This window comes from Sparus aurata, chromosome 2 (assembly GCF_900880675.1).
Source record: "Sparus aurata chromosome 2, fSpaAur1.1, whole genome shotgun sequence".
NCBI classification, from domain to species: Eukaryota; Metazoa; Chordata; class Actinopteri; order Spariformes; family Sparidae; genus Sparus; species Sparus aurata.
In genome coordinates, this window is record NC_044188.1 from 3623105 (window position 1) to 3641924 (window position 18820).

Genomic DNA, 18820 nt, shown 5'->3' on the forward strand with positions numbered 1-18820 from the left:
TAACAAACCCATTGAAACCAGGAGCTACTCTCAGCATCTTAAAGGGATATTCCGGTGTAAATTTAATCCATGGTCTAAATCACCGTGAAACTGTGTTAGACTCCCTCTCGAGAGATCAAGTTAGCAGACCGCTAATTTACGGAGTTTTATCAACCTCAGAAACGACCGCACGACAACAATACACTGCAGTAAATGGATCCAAATATAAACCGCCACCAAAAAGCCACAAATAATGCTCAGAACAGCACCAAACTTCAGCAACAGTACAAATAGGGTCTCAGCACATAGTCCGGGGCATCTAACCTCCGCTAGCTTAGCTGGATTTCTATTGTGAAGCTAAAAACAGATTTCAACTCTCCTCCATCAGCTTCCGGGTCGGGGAATTCCCGACGCGACGATTACCGAGTGCGGTTAGAAATGCTCAATTCCGTTCTTTTCCCTGTCCGCTCTCGATAATAACTGTTATAAACTGGCAGGTAAGACACATATGAACTTTGATTGCTTTTCCATGGAGTCATAATCATACATTTTCATCCATGAGCCGCGGAACTCTACTGCACTCGGTAATCGACTCGTCGGGACTTCCCGTCAACAGGAAGCTGCTGCAGAAGAGTGGTAAATTTAGTCAGCTTTTCAGTAGAAATCCAGCTAAGCTAGCGGAGGTTAGATGCCCCGGACTATGTGCTGAGACCCTATTTGTACTGTTGCTGAAGTTTGGTGCTGTTCTGAGCATTATTTGTGGCTTTTTGGTGGCGGTTTATATTTGGATCCATTTACTGCAGTGTATTGTTGTCGTGCGGTCGTTTCTGAGGTTGATAAAACTCCGTAAATTAGCGGTCTGCTAACTTGATCTCTCGAGAGGGAGTCTAACACAGTTTCACGGTGATTTAGACCATGGATTAAACTTACACCGGAATATCCCTTTAACATCAGAGGTAAAGTGAGACATGTTGGCTCTGAATTAAAACATTTGATTGTTATGATTTTGACTCATATTTGTTGTTAAGGTTCGAAAGTTTTAGGATACGACCGGATGATATCGGATACACAAACTTCAGACAACACAATTTAAGACCTGAGGCAGAAGCTTTTATCAAACAATGTTTTATTAGGAAATGTAAAAAAAACCCAACAATGTTCTCGAGATCAGATCAAAACTGGAACAACAGGTTAATTTTATGAATTGTGACGCAAATACTGATATAAATAATCACACAAACTAACAGAGAGACAGAAGTTTGTTGGACTTGTTGTGTGTGTGTAAAACTGTCGCTGCACACGCGTGACGTGTTTAGTTCGGTCCAAAGTAGTCGACCACGCCGTTTCCTTTACGACCATCGAAGAAGAAGAAGTTCCGGTGTGGAGGGTCTCTTTGGGAGAGAGCCTGAAGGGACACACAAAAGGAAAATTAGTCTACAAAATATAATACAACAAAATAAAAATGTTCACGTAACCTTTCAACAAGGAAAATTCTTTAACGCCACAGAAACATTTAAAAAAAGGTAAAATTGTGAAGACTAAGTTTCAAAGAATCAACCAGGATGACCAGAAAGAACGATTTCAATGCCAGATTTGTATTTTATTTCCAACACACAGACTCACACAAACAATCATTCAGCCTCTTCTGTCACACTTAAAAGTTCTGAGTGGTTCTGTCCACTGTCAGGTGTTCTGTCAGGTGAGTGAAATCAGTCAGATTCACACTGAGAGGCTTCAGTCGGCCAGTTGCAGAAGGTTTCATCATCTTCATGGAGACAGCAAGTTGGCCTTGTTCCAATATAATGCAGACTGATCCTGAACCCTCAGACCCCTCCACACACACACACACACACACACACACACACACACACACACACACACACACACACACACAGACACACACTCTTACAGACACAAACCTATCCCGATGTGAACTCCTGTTTCCCTCAGCCTGAGTTCACACAGCTCAGATCTGCTCAGTGATGTAACTGAAGTCTTATTCAGGTCAGCAGTGAGAAAACATTCTGTGTGTGTGTGTGTGTGTGTGTGTGTGAGACAGTCTGCATCAAAAAATGAGACTGTTTTTATATGTGAGATGAGTCTCAATGGACCTTAGATAACACACTGCGTCTGAGAATCCTATCAGAGGAAATAAAACATCAAGCTTGGCATCAAAACACATAACTGAACTGACTTCAGGAATTATATTTCAAAATATTTTTAAAGTTTTTGGTGAAATTGACAAAAAACGAAGGCATCAAACTAAAACTCAAACTGTTACGGTTGGTTGTTTTGTCCCTGTGTGACTGTATTTTCACCAAACTTCAAAGAAAGATGCATCTAATTAGTCAGCTGCTGATTATTTATACTTAGCTTTTCTTATGATGTGATTCTTTAGTGATGTTCATAGTTCTGAATTTACATACTAATTTATTTACCTCAACTTTGAGGTAAATAACTTTAACCCTAACCCTAGGTTGCAACAATTAAATCGATTACTTGTCAATGTCTTTTCACGGGTGTCTGCACTTCACACGTCTGTCATCAGGGTAAACAGGCAAGCTGTAACCATGGTAACAAAGACATGACAGGGGAACACAAACTCGCCTCTTCAGCTTCACATTAACCGTGTCGGGATCGGACCCAAAACACAACGCCTTCGGTCCGGCTCAGTTACAGAAAAATGTGGCTGTGTCAAACTCTAATTTCCTGATTCCACCTTATTAAATGTGAATATTTTCTGGTTTCTTTCCTCCTCTGTGACAGTAAACTGAATATCTCTGGGTTGCGGACAGAACAAGACATTTGATGACGTCATCTCTGAGAAAGTGTGGATTACATTTTTCAACCCTCAGTCTTTGACAGTAAAACAAAACCGTAAAACATCCTTAATTATTCTTACATCATTGACTAAACTTGACAAAGTATACGAAACGATTATCTGCCTCTATAATTTCTTCTCCAGAATCACCAAAAATCCCGTCTCCATCAGGCTCGACATGAATCTGTGGGAACACTGTATGTGTCAGTGGAACGGTTTCAGTCATATGTCCTCCGTTGGATTTCCCTCCAATGGTCCCATTATGTTCTTTTATGTTGTAATATCAATGAGTTTATTATGTTGTTGAGCCGGAGGACCATGAATCATTTCTCGTTTTGCTGCCAGAGCGTCACACTGACTTTCTCTGTGGTCACAGTGAAAATCACTTCTGCACAGAGAAGACGCTGCCGTGTTTCTGACGCCGACCCAGAAACCAGCTGAGCCGCCACCTGTCAGCTGACTGACTCCCTCCCGTCTTCATCGTTTACCACAGCTCAGTGAATACTGTAACATACATCGCAGCTGATGTATATCTTGAAGCAACGATGTTCATATTTTACTGTTTACATTTACAGTTTGTCTAAAATGCTTTTCTCCGTTTGTGTGCATGCTTACCTTCACGACTTCCTGTCCCAGAACTCCTCCCACGACGGCGCACACCGGAGACATCTCAGAGAAGCAGTAGCTGAGGACAAACAGCACAAGGAAACATGACCCACTGTGACTGAAGAGAAAGTGTGATGTTAAGTAACTGAGAAACTGAGAAAGTGACTCGCTCCAGAGCCACTAAAGCAAAAAATGTCCGTCTGGAGCTTTGTTAGTTTGCCACCTGGTTTATTTATTTATGTGATGTGCTGTCAGGTGACGCCGCCGTTTCTGCGGTGGCAGACTCGAACTTTTCACTGACGGTGGATGCACAGATGTTTTGGTTAATCAAAGTCACATCGCCCCCTTCCACACTCTTCATTACCATCATTCTTTTTCTATTTCTCGCTGTTCAAGCTGCACAGTTTGGATGTGAATTCAGCCTTTTTTAGGGCAACAGGATGAAGTACATCATTTCATAAAAATCTCAAATATGAGACTGAAAAATGTGTATTTCTGTCAGGAAAAAGTGGCAATCAGACAGACGAGAAGATCTGCAGGAAAGCTTTTCATCTCAAACTCGTACGATGTTTATTGTTGGAGCAGCTGAACTACACAATAGGGTTTTGATCCATTTCTCTATTATCTGTTCTGTTATTGTTGTAACCAATGCCTGATGCAAAATAGGAATAATGTTCAGATCTCCATCCATTCACAGTGCTGTGGACCGCTGTTCAACCTCATCAATCCAACTACACATGCTGCTGTCGCTGTCAGCAGGCAGCATCACTACCACTGGCCACCGCAGTAATGGCGGCGCCGCTCAATGGCAGAACACACAAATCAGCCGCTAGATTTGTCTATATTTACATCATCAGAAATATATGTGGTGGTCGGTCCTGGGTGTTTTGCTTCCAAGACATTTCAGCAGTTACTTCACGTGAATTGTCATTCAATATCTGATCTGTAAAATGAGTCCGATGACAGGTGAAGATGCTTTGTACCTCGTGAAGTCATCGCTCAGGAGGTCGCTGCTCACTGCCAAGGCCTCGAGGACGTCATCACGGATCTGTTTCAGGAGCTGACTGTCTTCAGCAAAGGATTGTGGGTCAGGGTCACGGCCTTTGTCTGTGCGAAACTTCAACAGAACTGCGGAGACGGAGGGAAGGCGGAGAAGAGAGAGAAGGAAGGAGAGCGGGAGAAACATAAAGGGAAGGAAATGAACGGCAGTTATAAAGCTGGAACAAGTTTTTTCTAAAGCAATATTTTCCGTATAATCTATTGCACTATTGCCATTTGTAATTTCATCACGCTTTCTAGACACTTCCACGGTGAATTATCATCTCATGGAAAGACAACATCTCAGTTTGACTGCCGCGCCTTTGAAACAGGATGAAGTCGGTATGTGGTTGCACCATTTCATCCGATTTGGCCTACGCTTCCCCACATCAAATTAACAGCGTGCACACACAGACTCATGCATGCAGAGACTCTCGCAAACATCTGCACATGTTCAGTGAGGAAACCGAGTGAAAAAAAAAAAACCTCCTTCCTGCGTCTAAGAGTTGGCTCGAGGACTCACTGAGGATTAGAAATCTGAAGATCGCTCTTTATTTGGTCATGAGCAATATTTCTGACAGCAAACTGACAACTACACAGACGCACACATCAACACGTCGCCCCCGTGTTTCCTGTTCGTCCATTAACTTAAAACCACATGAGGAAGTCAAATCCTCCCACGGCCATTTCCACCAGCGTGGCACACCAAACACACACTCGTACGTCGTGCCGATGAATCATTCTCACACCTCAGCTCTGCCCTTTATCAGTCAAACTTTTTGTTAAAACAAGGTTAAAACAAAGAGAAATGGCATCGCGCTGCACCAGCATGGCAGGAAAACCAAAACAGAATTACATAACAGAATATAATAATGTGCTCATGGATGGAACAATGATAGCATCTCTCAACCTACACATGTAGTAGTGATGCGTAATAGATTAAAGTGGAGGGGAAAATAGTTCAGATGGCCCTTTAAGTCGAAAACCTGCGTATGAAGGTCAACAGACATTTTGTTTTCCATATATTAATGCAACATCTGCACAGTTAAGAGTTAATGTGGCAGAGCTGGCAGGAGAATATCTAACTGTTTGTCACAGCAAAACACAGATGTAAATTCCAGGGTGGACAGTTTAAAGGATATTTCTTTAATGCAAATGCAGAATAACACGACTACAGGTCACTCTTTATGTTAGCTCGCAGCTAGCTGATGTTGCCAGATAGTGACAGTAAACAGTCAACTACAGGGCCCTATGATTTCCGTGTTTGACATAGTTACACTGAAATGCTGTTTTCGTGTGGAAGAGGAACGTCTGGGGAAAACTGCACGGAGGGAAGCAGATCTGGGTGGCACAACAAGTCACAGACTGAGCTCTGCTGTCAAAACTATAGACATAGTATACGTATACAGGGTTCTCCCCAGAAATTTTTAGTATAGCGGCGCACCGTCAGTTGGGGGGGTCGCTCGTCACTGTCAGTCCGGGGGGGGACGCTCAATCGATCCTCGCCGTCAGCCGGGGGCTCGTCGCCGTCAACCGGGGGACGGACGGACGCTCGTCACCGTCAACCGCGGCAGCCCACAAACACCCGCTATAAAGCAGCTAACATTGTTGAGTATAGCGGCGCTGACCTAGCCGTATAGCGGCGCAGCGCCGTTGTTCCACAGTCTGGGGAGAACCCTGGTATATTATGTCTATGGTCAAAACAAATGTAAGCATGGCGAGGCGGCTTCCCACGGCTCCGTCTTCGTCTTCGAAAAAGCTGAGAAACTTGACATTAACGCCTCAGTACAGAGCCGAGCAGTTCCCGAACGACTTGTATGTGTCAGGTGAACTGTTGTTTTGCAAAGAAGCAGACCTGAGAAATCATAACTAATGGTGTAATGCGTGAGAGTTAGCCACCTGTCCGATTCATATTATCGGCATATAATACCAGAGTGACTGCTAACTGCTGCTAACAGTAGCTGCTGTTAGCTAGCTAGCCCCGTTAGCCACAGCCCTCTTAGCTGACTCGTTGTTTTTATTCAATGAAACCCATAAAAACACAATATATACTACTGTATGAAGACATGATGAAGTCAAAATGTTTTTTATGCACTTTACTGTACTGTACGGTACAGTATTGAGGAAATGTGTTTGTCATCTCAATTGATTTAAGGTCATTTCTATTTAATTTGTGCACATTTTAGTCATTTACATTAAAAACACACTGTTTTCGGTAGTATAATAAGAGTAAAAGGTAAAAAAATCAGAATTCCCAACAATTAAAATGGAATTTGGGAAAAAATAAAACAGATTTATTTTATTTTATTGTTTGTACTACATGTTTTCATAAAATGTGTGTTTAAATATGTAAAACACACATTTGCATATGTTGATGACGTATTAGAGTCAAAGGTTTTTACACAGGGCTGCACTTTGGATCTCTCTTTTTATCAGTCAGCTGGCGTAAAAAAGTACATTTTCAAATGAACACTGTTTTCTTTCCACGCAGACATGTTTTCACTTGTAGTGCTTCTCCTCCAGAAGATTATGTTGCTCACTATATTCTGTGATCCACAAGAACTGCCGTCAGTTTCTGCTTTGTCCAAATATTTATGCACATGGTCATTTTTTCTCTTGCTGCTCATCTCATCAGTCTGCCAACACAATAACAGAGAATAAACTAAATAACGATAATAACATCCACATGCGGTTCAGATTAGCTGACTGTTCCTAGTGAGACAGGAAGCAGTCGTAACAGAGGAAGAGCCACTTCCTCATCGGTCGCCCAAAACAACAACCGCTGGCTCCATTTATAGAAACAACGCAGGATAATAACACCGACTCCTGTCTCAAATGTATCATATCAAAAAAACAACTAGGCGGTGTTTCCACACAGAAATGGGCTGAAGTGCAGCAAACAGGGCGAGGCTGCAGAGGGCAGGTGGGTTTCAGAGTGGTGGGATATAAGACTAAATGTCACAGAGGGTGTGAACCATGAACCTGAAATAAAACAAACTAGATGTTCCGAAATGTTCATATGACGAGTGACAAGATGCAAATTTGCTGTTCAGTAAACAAATTTACGTCACATGACAACATCTGGATGCGTGGGACTTAATATCAGTTTCTGACACCTCCGTTTTTTCGGGGGGGGGGGGCGATTGGCCTTTTCTCTAAAAATAAATGTATTTAAAAAATCTCCAAACATTGAACCCTGTCATCAAGAACAACCAGGTAAATAATCTCCCTGCTCCACTCAATAACCAACTGTTTACCACATAATGAACAAACACGGTTGACGAAGGTCTGGTCGATTTAACAAAAAACATGTATGATTTCCTCACTAGCCTTCTCTAAATTTGTAAAATATAATGGATTCTCTATTGGCAGGAGGGTCAGTGGAGAGTTAAACAGTCCCTCCAGAAAAAGGCGATTATGCAATCGCATAATTCAATACATAAATCAGGCAAAGTCCGCATATTTATGCGGGGCCGCATTTTTTCAAATACGCCGCACTTTCGCCACATAAATTGCCGATTTCCACGCAAAATATGCGGCGCTTGCATGATTTCATAGTCCCCGCATTTTCATAAAAAAAAAAATGCCACATATATCTCAGCAGAAAGTTGAAAAATGTTGCGTTTACTTCACACAGGAGCAGCCATTTTCCCCCGTTGCCATGGGAACGTTATGAAGTGACGTAATTACACGGCGTGAACATCATCAAAAAGCTGCAAACCCCGCGATGAAGCCATGATGAAGCCCGCAAATCAGTCTCATTTGCCAACTTTGTGCATTGGAAGCAATTATTTTAACAGAAGATGTCTGTTTTGTATTGCTACCTCTGTAAAACAGGAAGCACATTTAATTTTTTTATATTTTATTTATTCATGTTTACAGAAGTTGTAGCATATTCCTTGTGTAAAGCTACAGAACTTGTTTGACTCATCAATGTTTAGTAACTTTGAGCCATATGCTTATTAAGGTCTGAAATAAAACAAGCTGAGAACTTAAATATTCCTTTCTGTGATGTAGTGTTCTTGCTTGTCATAGGAAGTAATAAGAAATGACTCTTTACATTAAGGTAGTAGCCTGGTGAGAACAGGGTGTTGGGGGAATCACTTTTTTTTCTCTTTTTCATCAAACCGCAGTTTTTGCAAGTTCCCGCAATTTCATCGCATAAAAATCCCGCATATTAAATAAACGTGCCGCATAATCAAGGATTTTTGCCCACAACAATCACAAAAAACTCTGCGTTTTTCTGGAAGGACTGGTTAAAGCCTGCAGCTTGCAACACGCCTCCCAGGTCCTCAGATGTGATGGCTAAAGTTACAAAATATGACTTTCCAGTGTGCTCTCTGTGATCTGTTTTTGGATGCACAGTAAGCTGCCTCGGAGCTTAAAACGATCTATTTGTAGTGTGTTTACTCTAATTTCTGTTAGTTCTTTACTTAATAAACACAGGAAGATCTTTGTAACTTATCACAAAGTGTAGTAAAGTACTGTTGTTTTTGTTAGATTCACTTTAAAACTGTAAAATAATTCCTGATCACTGAGGCATCACGCTTCACATTCTGCATGATTGATAAATGTGATATAATCCGACAGAACTGCGTTGTTCCGTTCAGTGTTTACGACCTCTGCATCCTGCATAATGGAATTTTCATTATTACTAAATTTACACACAGAAAACGGCGTGCAACTGTTTTGTGGCGATTTCCTGTTCTTGTGCTTGTTGTCATGCAGAGTAGGTGTCGGGCTGTTCTCTATTCTACGCTCAGTGCACATGACTGGCCATGGACAGCCTGTGATGGAAACTAGCATGCAGTGTGGTGCAGGGCCAGGTGACACGAGGGACAATAACAACTCTTTAAGGAAGGTCATCAGACACTGTAAATAACCTAGAAAAACAGGAGGGCGTATTTCACATTTAACCAAAGGGTCAAAAAATTCCTTTATGTTGCTGGTTCCTCAACAGGTCACAGGTCATTTGAGATTACTCAGGTGCAACTCAGTGTAACAACGTTTGCAATCAAAGTGCAGGTTGAGTTGAGAAGAAGCTAAATTTGATTTGTTTTTGTAGTTTCTTTCCTTCCCCCCCCCCGCCGTCATCCATTCACAAACTCGGAAACAACTGATCTGGAGTTGATTTTAACGAACTTTAAGGATTTTCCGTGCACGTGCAGCGATATCTCACCAGCTAAATTAGAAGCGGTGACTTTGCATGTTCATGGTATATGCCTCAGTCTCGCTGCAGCGATCCTACGCATTTTCAGTTTCAAATTTCTAAACGTTTTTAGACCTTTCAGGATTCTTTGTCGTATTCGATCGAACGGAAAATTCTGTGTCTGTCTCGCCTCCCACGCAGTCAAATGTCAGCAGATCCCTCATATACTCTGCTGGCTGTTTAACTGATCATCGTTTGAAAAGCAATATCACTTTTAATAAAAAATGCATAAAATGGTCAGATTTAAAGACAATCCCCCTCCACAATAATAATATCAACCCTAAAGAACTAAACGATTTTAAACAATTAACAATCTAGAAAATCAACATTCTGTGGTTACAGCTGTTGATATCTTCTCATAAACAGTATCTGTTATTTTCACATAATCAGTGTATTGATTAAAATGCAAGTAGAACCAAAAAAAAAAATAATAATAATAATAATAATAAATAATAAATTAGCAGTAACATAATTCACTGGCAAAAAACCTAATTTCACATCTTTTACCAGATGCCAGAGAAGCTTTTCTACTTTAGAAACAATGTGCAGTGAAATGACTCAAAGTACCGTGAAGCAGGAAGTAGTCCACTGGAGTTCGCTTCATAGCGGCTTTGGCCTTCTCAGTCGTCCAGTCGACCTCCAGAGCCTCCTTCAGAGCGCAGAAGCTGGCCGTCTGATTAAAAAAGACACACGAATGTCAACAAGTGGTGAACCGCCGAAATCAAAAATGATTTAAATTGTTTTTCTGTTTTGCATAATTTTCTTAAAATGATCCACTCCTATGGACTTAAAACTTAGACTCAAGGTACCTTTTAGAAAATGTTATCCACCGTTAAAAGTGTTCATTTTCATCCATGTGGCTCTTATATATAGAATAACATTTTAAACATATTTAGCCGTGAATTAAATCATTCGCACTCGTACCTTTTTCACCATGGTGGTCTCGTTGGGGTCCACTTTGGCTTTCTTCGCTTCAGGACCGTCGTTAGAATTTTCAGTTGGTTTAACCAGTTTAGGTTTCTCCCTAACATGAGAGTGAAGAGAAAGATTTCCTACATCATCAGGAAGCACAGCAGTCAATATTACATTAGCAATCAAGCTCACAAACAGAAGTTTTGTGCTGCTGTGTACAGAACATATTGTACATTTATTGCCCACTAGAAATAAACGATGAAATTTCAGTATGTGAACTTCAGCAGAGAGCAGCTGAATGACTGCAGGAAGCATTAAATATCACACCTGCATGTCAATACTGCAGAAAATGAGAACTGATGTTTATATTTTCTGACAACATACAGTAACTGTGATATCTGACATTTTATTGTGAAATTTCAAAAGTCAAAAACGTTCAAGCTGAACACACACTTTAAACTTTAAACCCGCACTTACTCGACGTAGTTGTGCTCCTTCCCGAGGTTGGAGAACATGTAACCATAGTAACCGTAGACATCCCCGCAGAAGACTTTGATGTTGCGCTGAGAACAGAGCTGGTCCACCCGCACCATCAGGTCTCTGGAGCAGCCGGTCAGACACACCTGAGGGAGAAGAAACACGCCCAGTGAGACGCTGGTCAGAGCATCGTCCTGATCAACCGACAACACTTCAAGGATTAGAACCTGGACCCTGAAGCCCTGACATCACAAGACAGACTTCAAGAGACACATTTACATATTTGCAGTTTAAACCTGTAACTTTGGTTCCACGTTTCTCTGTCCCCTTATCATCAATGTATTGTTAAAAAGGTTTGGATTTCATACAAGTTTGTTGTGAAGCAAACAGTGTTTAAGACGCTCCAACAGAACGACTCAAGTGTCACATTTGTTTTTAAAAAAGGGAAGGACGTGTTTGGCAAAAATCTTGTGTTTGTTTTTGCAAATATTTTACAGCGGCACCAGAGTATGTGAAGAGATGAGCAACTTCCTGTTTACAAGTCCTGTTGCATATTCACTGTAAGATTCGCATTTTCTCCACTTCTCAGCACCGTTTATCTCTGAAATCAAAATGTATGAAACTGAACTCCCACTGTGTTTCTCTGTTGATCACCTTCACATCCTCTAATACGCACGACATTTTGTTGCTGTGTAGTTATTTGCTCATTTCCATTTCTAACCATAACCCTAAAACTGCTCGCGGTAACAGAAAATAACAAGTAAAATACTGTCTGGTGTTAACTCCCTAAGGGACAGACAGACAGACAGGCATATCTCACTTCTGAAAATTGGCTGCAATCCCTTACAAAGAAAATCATCAGTGAGTTTCCACCCTCTCAAAGCTCAGAACAACAAAGCAGCTGTGATCAGTATCTGGTCATCTGCCAAACAGACTGAGACACACCTACTGTAGCAGCAAAACACGGCAGCAACTGGGGAAAGTTCACCTCCCTGAGTCAAAGACCAAACATGGATACAGCCGACACAGTGACAGAGTTCCGCTCTGTACCATGAGTTTGTACACAGTGTACCACGGTCAAACCAGGGTGGACTGATGCCTGACTGTAAACAACTGTGCTGTGGGCTGGGTCCACCTTATCCTGCTGACCCAGTCCAGCACACCCAAAACACCCTCAGCTCACTGATAAGACCGATGCTGCATCTCAGGCATCACAGCACACGGACCAGAGCCAAGGACCAGTGATACCAGAGAGGATACATATACAGACATATGACAGACTGCACATCTGGAACTTTAACAAAATATTCTCATTGAATCTCTTACAGAAAGTGCAACAACTTAAAAAAGGTGCAAACGAGGAACTACTTTCACAGGCTGGTGGAGACATCAGTCCAACACCTTCATCTTTTTCCTTCCTGGCAACGATTAACAAGCATTAACTGACCCACAGAGTCATTAGAGCATCAGAAGTCATGGGAGGAAAACAGGTTTCAATGTAGTCGTGACTGATAAATTGTATTTTCACTATCATCACGATATGGACATGGGCATATTCAGAAACGACTGCTGAAATGTGTGAAGGATAATAACTTCTTTTACATGTGTTTACACTCTGCATGCAAACATTTACCTTATCAGATGGAGGCCTGGATACACAGGTCATGTATTCACAACATTTGGCTAATCAGATGAAGCCGCAGCTGAATGTCAGCTGCAATCAGATTAATTGATATTAATTTGGTGCTGACTGCACGATTAGCTTGCATGAGAGAGAGGAGCTGATAAGGGTACCTAAATATTTGTTTATGTACCGTGAGTGATATCATCAATTATATCATCACCGTCCTCATATTGTGCAGGCATATACCAATCTTCCAATCATAGCTTCTCAATCTAAAGACAGTTATAAATATGATGATAAAAATAGTGTTCTGACCTTATATTTAAAGGGATATTCCAGTGTAAATTTAATCCATGGTCCTCCTCTCCTCTAGAGAGATCAAGTTAGCAGACCGTTAATTTACGGAGTTTTATCAACCTCAGAAACGACCTCACGACAACAATACACTGCAGTAAATGGATCCAAATATAAACCGCCACCAAAAAGCCACAAATAATGCTCAGAACAGCACCAAACTTCAGCAACAGTACAAATAGGGTCTCAGCACATAGTCCGGGGCATCTAACCTCCGCTAGCTTAGCTGGATTTCTATTGTGAAGCTAAAAACAGATTTCAACTCTCCTCCATCAGCTTCTGGGTCGGGGAAGTCCCGACGAGACGATTACCGAGTGCGGTTAGAAATGCTCAATTCCGTTCTTTTCCCTGTCCGCTCTCGATAATAACTGTTATAAACTGGCAGGTAAGACACATATGAACTTTGATTGCTTTTCCATGGAGTCATAATCATACATTTTCATCCATGAGCCGCGGAACTCTACTGCACTCGGTAATCGACTCGTCGGGACTTCCCGTCAACAGGAAGCTGCTGCAGGAGAGTGGTAAATTTAGTCAGCTTTCCAGTAGAAATCCAGCTAAGCTAGCGGAGGTTAGATGCCCCGGACTATGTGCTGAGACCCTATTTGTACTGTTGCTGAAGTTTGGTGCTGTTCTGAGCATTATTTGTGGCTTTTTGGTGGCGGTTTATATTTGGATCCATTTACTGCAGTGTATTGTTGTCGTGCGGTCGTTTCTGAGGTTGATAAAACTCCGTAAATTAGCGGTCTGCTAACTTGATCTCTCGAGAGGGAGTCTAACACAGTTTCACGGTGATTTAGACCATGGATTTAATTTACACCGGAATATCCCTTTAATGTTGCAAATGCAGTCACAAAAAATAATCATGGAGGAATATTCAGAATGGAGGAGAAGTTTTCAGGAGCTTTGAATGTGTGAGAAACAGACAAAGTTGCACATTTGTTGGCTGGTCATGATGTTATTACTATGTGGTGTTGTTTCTTCCTTCTTGCATGAATCTAAAATTAACCACTGTAGAAAAAAAAAAGAACAGCTACTGTGTTATACAAAGAGAGTGACTGAGGGTATCAGTAGCCAGTTAGCTGTACTCTGCGAGCACCCAGATGGACAGTCTGTGTTTTTCTATTGTATCCAGCTCTCAGTAATTAGGCCTTTCATATGAAAACTGTGACCACGCTGTAGTCGCTCCACTTTAATCACCCTCCATCTTCCCGCTGAGCCACACACACATACGCTCGTGGAAGCAGATGAAAGCGACGAGTGGTTTACAGCAGGCAGAGTGAGAAGATAAAGAGACCCCCTTCTGTTTTCCCATTTTTTTTTGTAAATTTATCTCAGGCTTTTTAAATTGTCCCGCCTCTCACCCTCCCTCCCTCCCTCCCCCCGTCCTACTAACATCTAGCTCATCCCGTCCTCACTTCGCTCTGTCCTACTTCCATCCTCCTCCGTCTTCCTCCCATATCACTCTCCCTCCTCCTGACCCTCACTTAGCACCCCCAGAGGGAGGAAGACTGCCGTCAATTCAGACACAACAGGAGGAAAAAAAATCTGTTTTTCTTCTGATGGCGTTCAAATACATTCCTGCCTACAGCAGTGAGCAGATATGAGTTTCAGCCTATGTGTATAGCTGCCTGCGGAACTAGATACTACATGCTGACGCAACTTGCATCATCTTACCTAAAAACATTTAAATGATCATCCTTTTAATGCTTAAACTAACCATTTACACTGTCTTAAAAACAAAAATATAATCAGAATATTTGCTATAGTGTATTGTACCAACTAAGGACACACTACGTCGTTCAATTGTGATCTAGCTATATGAATAAAATTTCACTTGCTGTCGTTGCCACGGGGATTTACCCTCCACAACAGGGAGTCAAAACTTTCATCTTTTCGTCACACTATCTGATATGCAAGACAAATAACTCATGTGAACTTGAAACTTCACCTGGATCAGGTCAAACAATCAGAAAAATCCATGCAGGTCTTGCAACCAGAGTTTGAGTTATGATGCAATAAAATCTCATTTTCACAGCACAGGATACCGAAGCACACGGAATTTGAAATACAACAATGACATCCTTAAAGTTACCGTTTAACTTTAACAGTTTTTAAGGGTGTTTACATCCATATTAAGTGAACAGTGTAGAAAATACAGTCCTTCTTCTGCACGATCCCTCAGTTTTTGAACAATGCAGGAGGACAATGAAACTGCAATATGTCCGAATGTTCAGCCAGTATAGATATAAGCAGGGCTGGGAAATATATTTCCATATTAAATATTTATCGTGTTATGTCACGATATATGGTCTTAGATGACTGACATCGTTATATCACGAGGTGGCAGTAAAGTAAACCAGACCGTTGTACTTGTTCTGATACTTGTTTTACGCACCTAGTCTTTATATCCACATTACTAATGATCATCAAAAGTCTCATTTGTTAATATTTTGACAGAGTAGTAACAGTCTCAGCATTTAGAAGCAGTCCAAGCATTTATGAAGTGCTATACAGGAGAAAATCAAAATATCGAGACGACCCGCTCTACCCACTGAGCCACAGCCGCCCTAATCAATCATTTCAATCTTAAAGAATGCCAAAAAATGTGTATTATATTTTCCCAGAGTCCAAAGCAGTGTCTTCCAAAACCTTCTTTTATCCAAACAACAGTCCCAAACCCGAGGACTATTTATTTACTGTCATAGATGACAAAGAAAAGCAGCAAATCCTCACATTTAAGAAGCTGGAACAAGAACATTCAAATGAATGTACAAACAGTGCCACCCTCCACCCGCTCCACACTGCTGTGAACCATACACGACCATATAAGGCAAAAACAGGCATGCCCTCGTTATATAATTAACAGGAAAATCATGTCACAAAACCAGTCGGAAGAATTGTAAAAGAAAAAAAAAACCCTTACTGCTGACTGAACTATTAATCTAAGCTCATGCCATTACTGCAGGACTTCAACTTAAAGCAGGTGCTTTGGTGCCCAGAGAGAAAAAACAAGGAGAACTTTGGATTTATGATATGGGTTACAAGCGACATCTAGTGGTCAGACCGGTAACGTCAGCGCTCAATCTTGTTTCACTCAGAGAGGAAACACTGTAAGGTAACAAGATTAGACCTCAAAATGACATCATGTGACCTACATTTGGACAGTGGTCAACAAGAATTTGAAAAACATCTCAACAGGGTCAAACATGACTGCAGGAATGTGAGAAAGTACATCACTGCCCAACATTTTCACATCCTTTAATATGTTTCAACATCTGATTGCAAGGACAGCTACATTTGCTTTACATTTAAGTCAAATCATTCAGCTTCCCTCTCAAAATTCGTATTTATTTATAGTGTGTTTGAATAAGGTTGTCCAGAATAAACTCTTATATCACTCACCGCATCAAATTGCAGAAAGAAGTCATCTGGTTTGTCTTCGACTCTGGTCGAGTCAGCGTGGACCTCCACCATCGGGTTGAGGTTCTGCGCTCGCTCCAGAGAGGCCTGGGCTCGATTCTGACCCTGAGCTGTCACCGGAACCAGGAACTGAGCTCGACATGACTCCTCTGACACCTGGCACGGGACGGAGAGGGAATGTAAGGATTGAACTTCACGTGTAACAAGGTTTTTCTTTATGCGTTTTTGGAGATAAGACCAAACTTAATTTACACTGTGCACCCCGTGGACTTTTCTCCCCAAATTCTGTGTTTGGATATCAATTATTCAATCACACAAAGCCACAGAAGGCAATACATCAACACTTCACTTGGGAATGCAGTGAACCAAGAAACACGCTGTTGTGATGCTATCTTAATGCAAATCAATGCAAAACAGCTGGTTTGTTTCCTCGCTAGTGTGTGAATGTAGTTAAAAACATTGAAGATTATTACTTTGCCACAGGCCCCATCTAGTGGACATACAGAGTACTGCAAAGACTGAAGTTTCCACATGAAGCCATCAACTAAATACCAATATATTGATTGTTTATGAATGTATCACACAGATGTTCAGTTGATAACTAAGAACAAAGACTTTTAGACTTCAGTTGAAGCCAAAGTTCACTCTGTAGGTGACAGTGTGCACTGGTGAGGAGAGGAAAGAGAGGCCCTGAGCATGGTTTTGTGTGCACAGTTTAAGTGTGTGTACCTGTTCATGATCCAGCAAAGTGAGTCCTTTTACTCCAGCCAGGATTAGGTTCTTGGCCACTTCTGCCCCCAGACCCCCTAAACCTGCCAGGAGCACACGGGACCCTCGCAACCTGTGAAACAAAATGCAGACTGCATGTCAAGCAAGTGTGTGGATCATGTTTGTAACTGATTATTTTATTAGCCTTTGTTTAAACCACAGATCTCAATAAAAAAGACTTTGCTGTAGAGACACTTATACAGAGTAAACATGGAGATATGTTCAGCAACAATATACAGGTAAACCAAAATAATATAAGAACTCAAGCAACAATAACGTCAGAATTGTAAGATTAAACAGACGTTGACTGAAATGAAAGTCCAATTTGAGGATTTGTGCATTTCACAAGTGTAGATAATGAAAAGATGTCGACCTATACACGTATGGATATCAGTATTCTCAATGAAAACTCCCCACGCGACATACTCTTATAATAACTAAATCCCAACTGTTCACACGTCTAAAAAAAAACAAAAAAAAGTGTTAAATAAAACAGTTTGGTCCAACCGGTGCAGCAAGAGTGCGACAACTCAAATCTTCCGCTGCACCGATTAGCCTGCCAGGCTAACTAAGCTAACTGACCTCTTTTGGGCATCTAGCCCCCACAATCGGATCTGGCGATCATACTGTGCCGCCTCCTCCTCACTGATGATCGGGTCCTCTTTCTCAATCATATCGATCATTTCAGATCACTGTAAAGACGGTATAAACGGTGTAAAGTGGTCTTTTTAGGGTGCTACAGATGCAAGATGTTTCAAATGCCGCGACGGTCCCGCTGAATGGGCGCAGGGTGATGACGTCACATAAAGAAACAATGGACGTCTTTTCACTCAATTTCATTTAAATCTTTTTTTATATTTTGTGATGCTTTCGTTTTTATTTCCTGATTTGTTTATTGAAGTTCTTATATAACACATGTATTAGTCATCGTGTTCATTTTGAAGTTAAGCTAATTGTTCATTCAAATATTAACGATAGAAGCCCAAATAATGTAAAGTTATTTTGTGTTATAATTGATGCATCGGACATTAAGCCCTTCAATATAATGTTAAATCCAGCTGTAAACCCACAGCTTTTGTTCCGTAAGTGTTATCTTTATCACGTAGCGTTTGGCTTCAACAAGCGTCCAGGCAGAAACGTGGGTAAATTTATCCCTGAGTTTAGTCTTTTATGAACAATTTTAACAGCCATTTAAAAAAAACTCCACTTGTTGTGTGCCTTCGGTTGATGAATACAGTCCGGATAACCGAATGAGCAGTTTATGCTTTAGGAAAAAAATGCCCTAATTTGAGTTTGTGCTAATTAGAGTAACTGCAAAATTATTAATTGTTTAACTGAATAATTAATGGATATGGGCTGAAACAATAACAACTCAAGAGTCACGTCCTGCATTTGGGGGCGTACTTTGTAGAGGGGGCCTGAGTTAACATCTAGCATTTAGATATTTAATTTTTTCAATTGAATTTGCACACATACTGTGCATATTCCAAAGGAACTTTGGGTTTAAATCACATGTAATTAATCTACAGACAGCAAACCTTTATATAATGTATTTCTCCATAGCCTCAACAATATTTGTCCTGGAATCCTGACATTTGCCTAGTCTAGT

General features: G+C 41.1%; 1 protein-coding gene across 1 annotated transcript; it reads right to left on the reverse strand.

Annotated features, from left to right (window-relative positions):
- Nucleotides 1-1087: 1087 nt before the first annotated feature.
- Nucleotides 1088-18015, reverse strand: sae1 (SUMO1 activating enzyme subunit 1). Its single transcript, XM_030408467.1, has 9 exons — nt 17794-18015; nt 17173-17284; nt 16426-16599; nt 11043-11188; nt 10578-10677; nt 10221-10326; nt 4390-4534; nt 3416-3485; nt 1088-1384 (listed from the first exon to the last, which is right to left on the reverse strand). Exons 1-9 carry the CDS (start codon nt 17892-17894, stop codon nt 1292-1294), a joined length of 1047 nt encoding a protein of 348 aa, XP_030264327.1. The 5' UTR covers nt 17895-18015; the 3' UTR covers nt 1088-1291.
- Nucleotides 18016-18820: the final 805 nt, after the last annotated feature.

Excerpts from the sequence above, each read along its gene's own strand:
- sae1 (XM_030408467.1), bottom strand. The coding sequence starts at position 17,894 with ATGATCGATATGATTGAGAAAGAGGACCCGATCATCAGTGAGGAGGAG. Across the intron at positions 10,327-10,577 it reads AGACCACCATGGTGAAAAAG|ACGGCCAGCTTCTGCGCTCT; the intron begins GTACGAGTGCGA and ends TTTTTTAATCAG. Across the intron at positions 3,486-4,389 it reads CTGAGCGATGACTTCACGAG|CTACTGCTTCTCTGAGATGT; the intron begins GTACAAAGCATC and ends GTTTGTCCTCAG.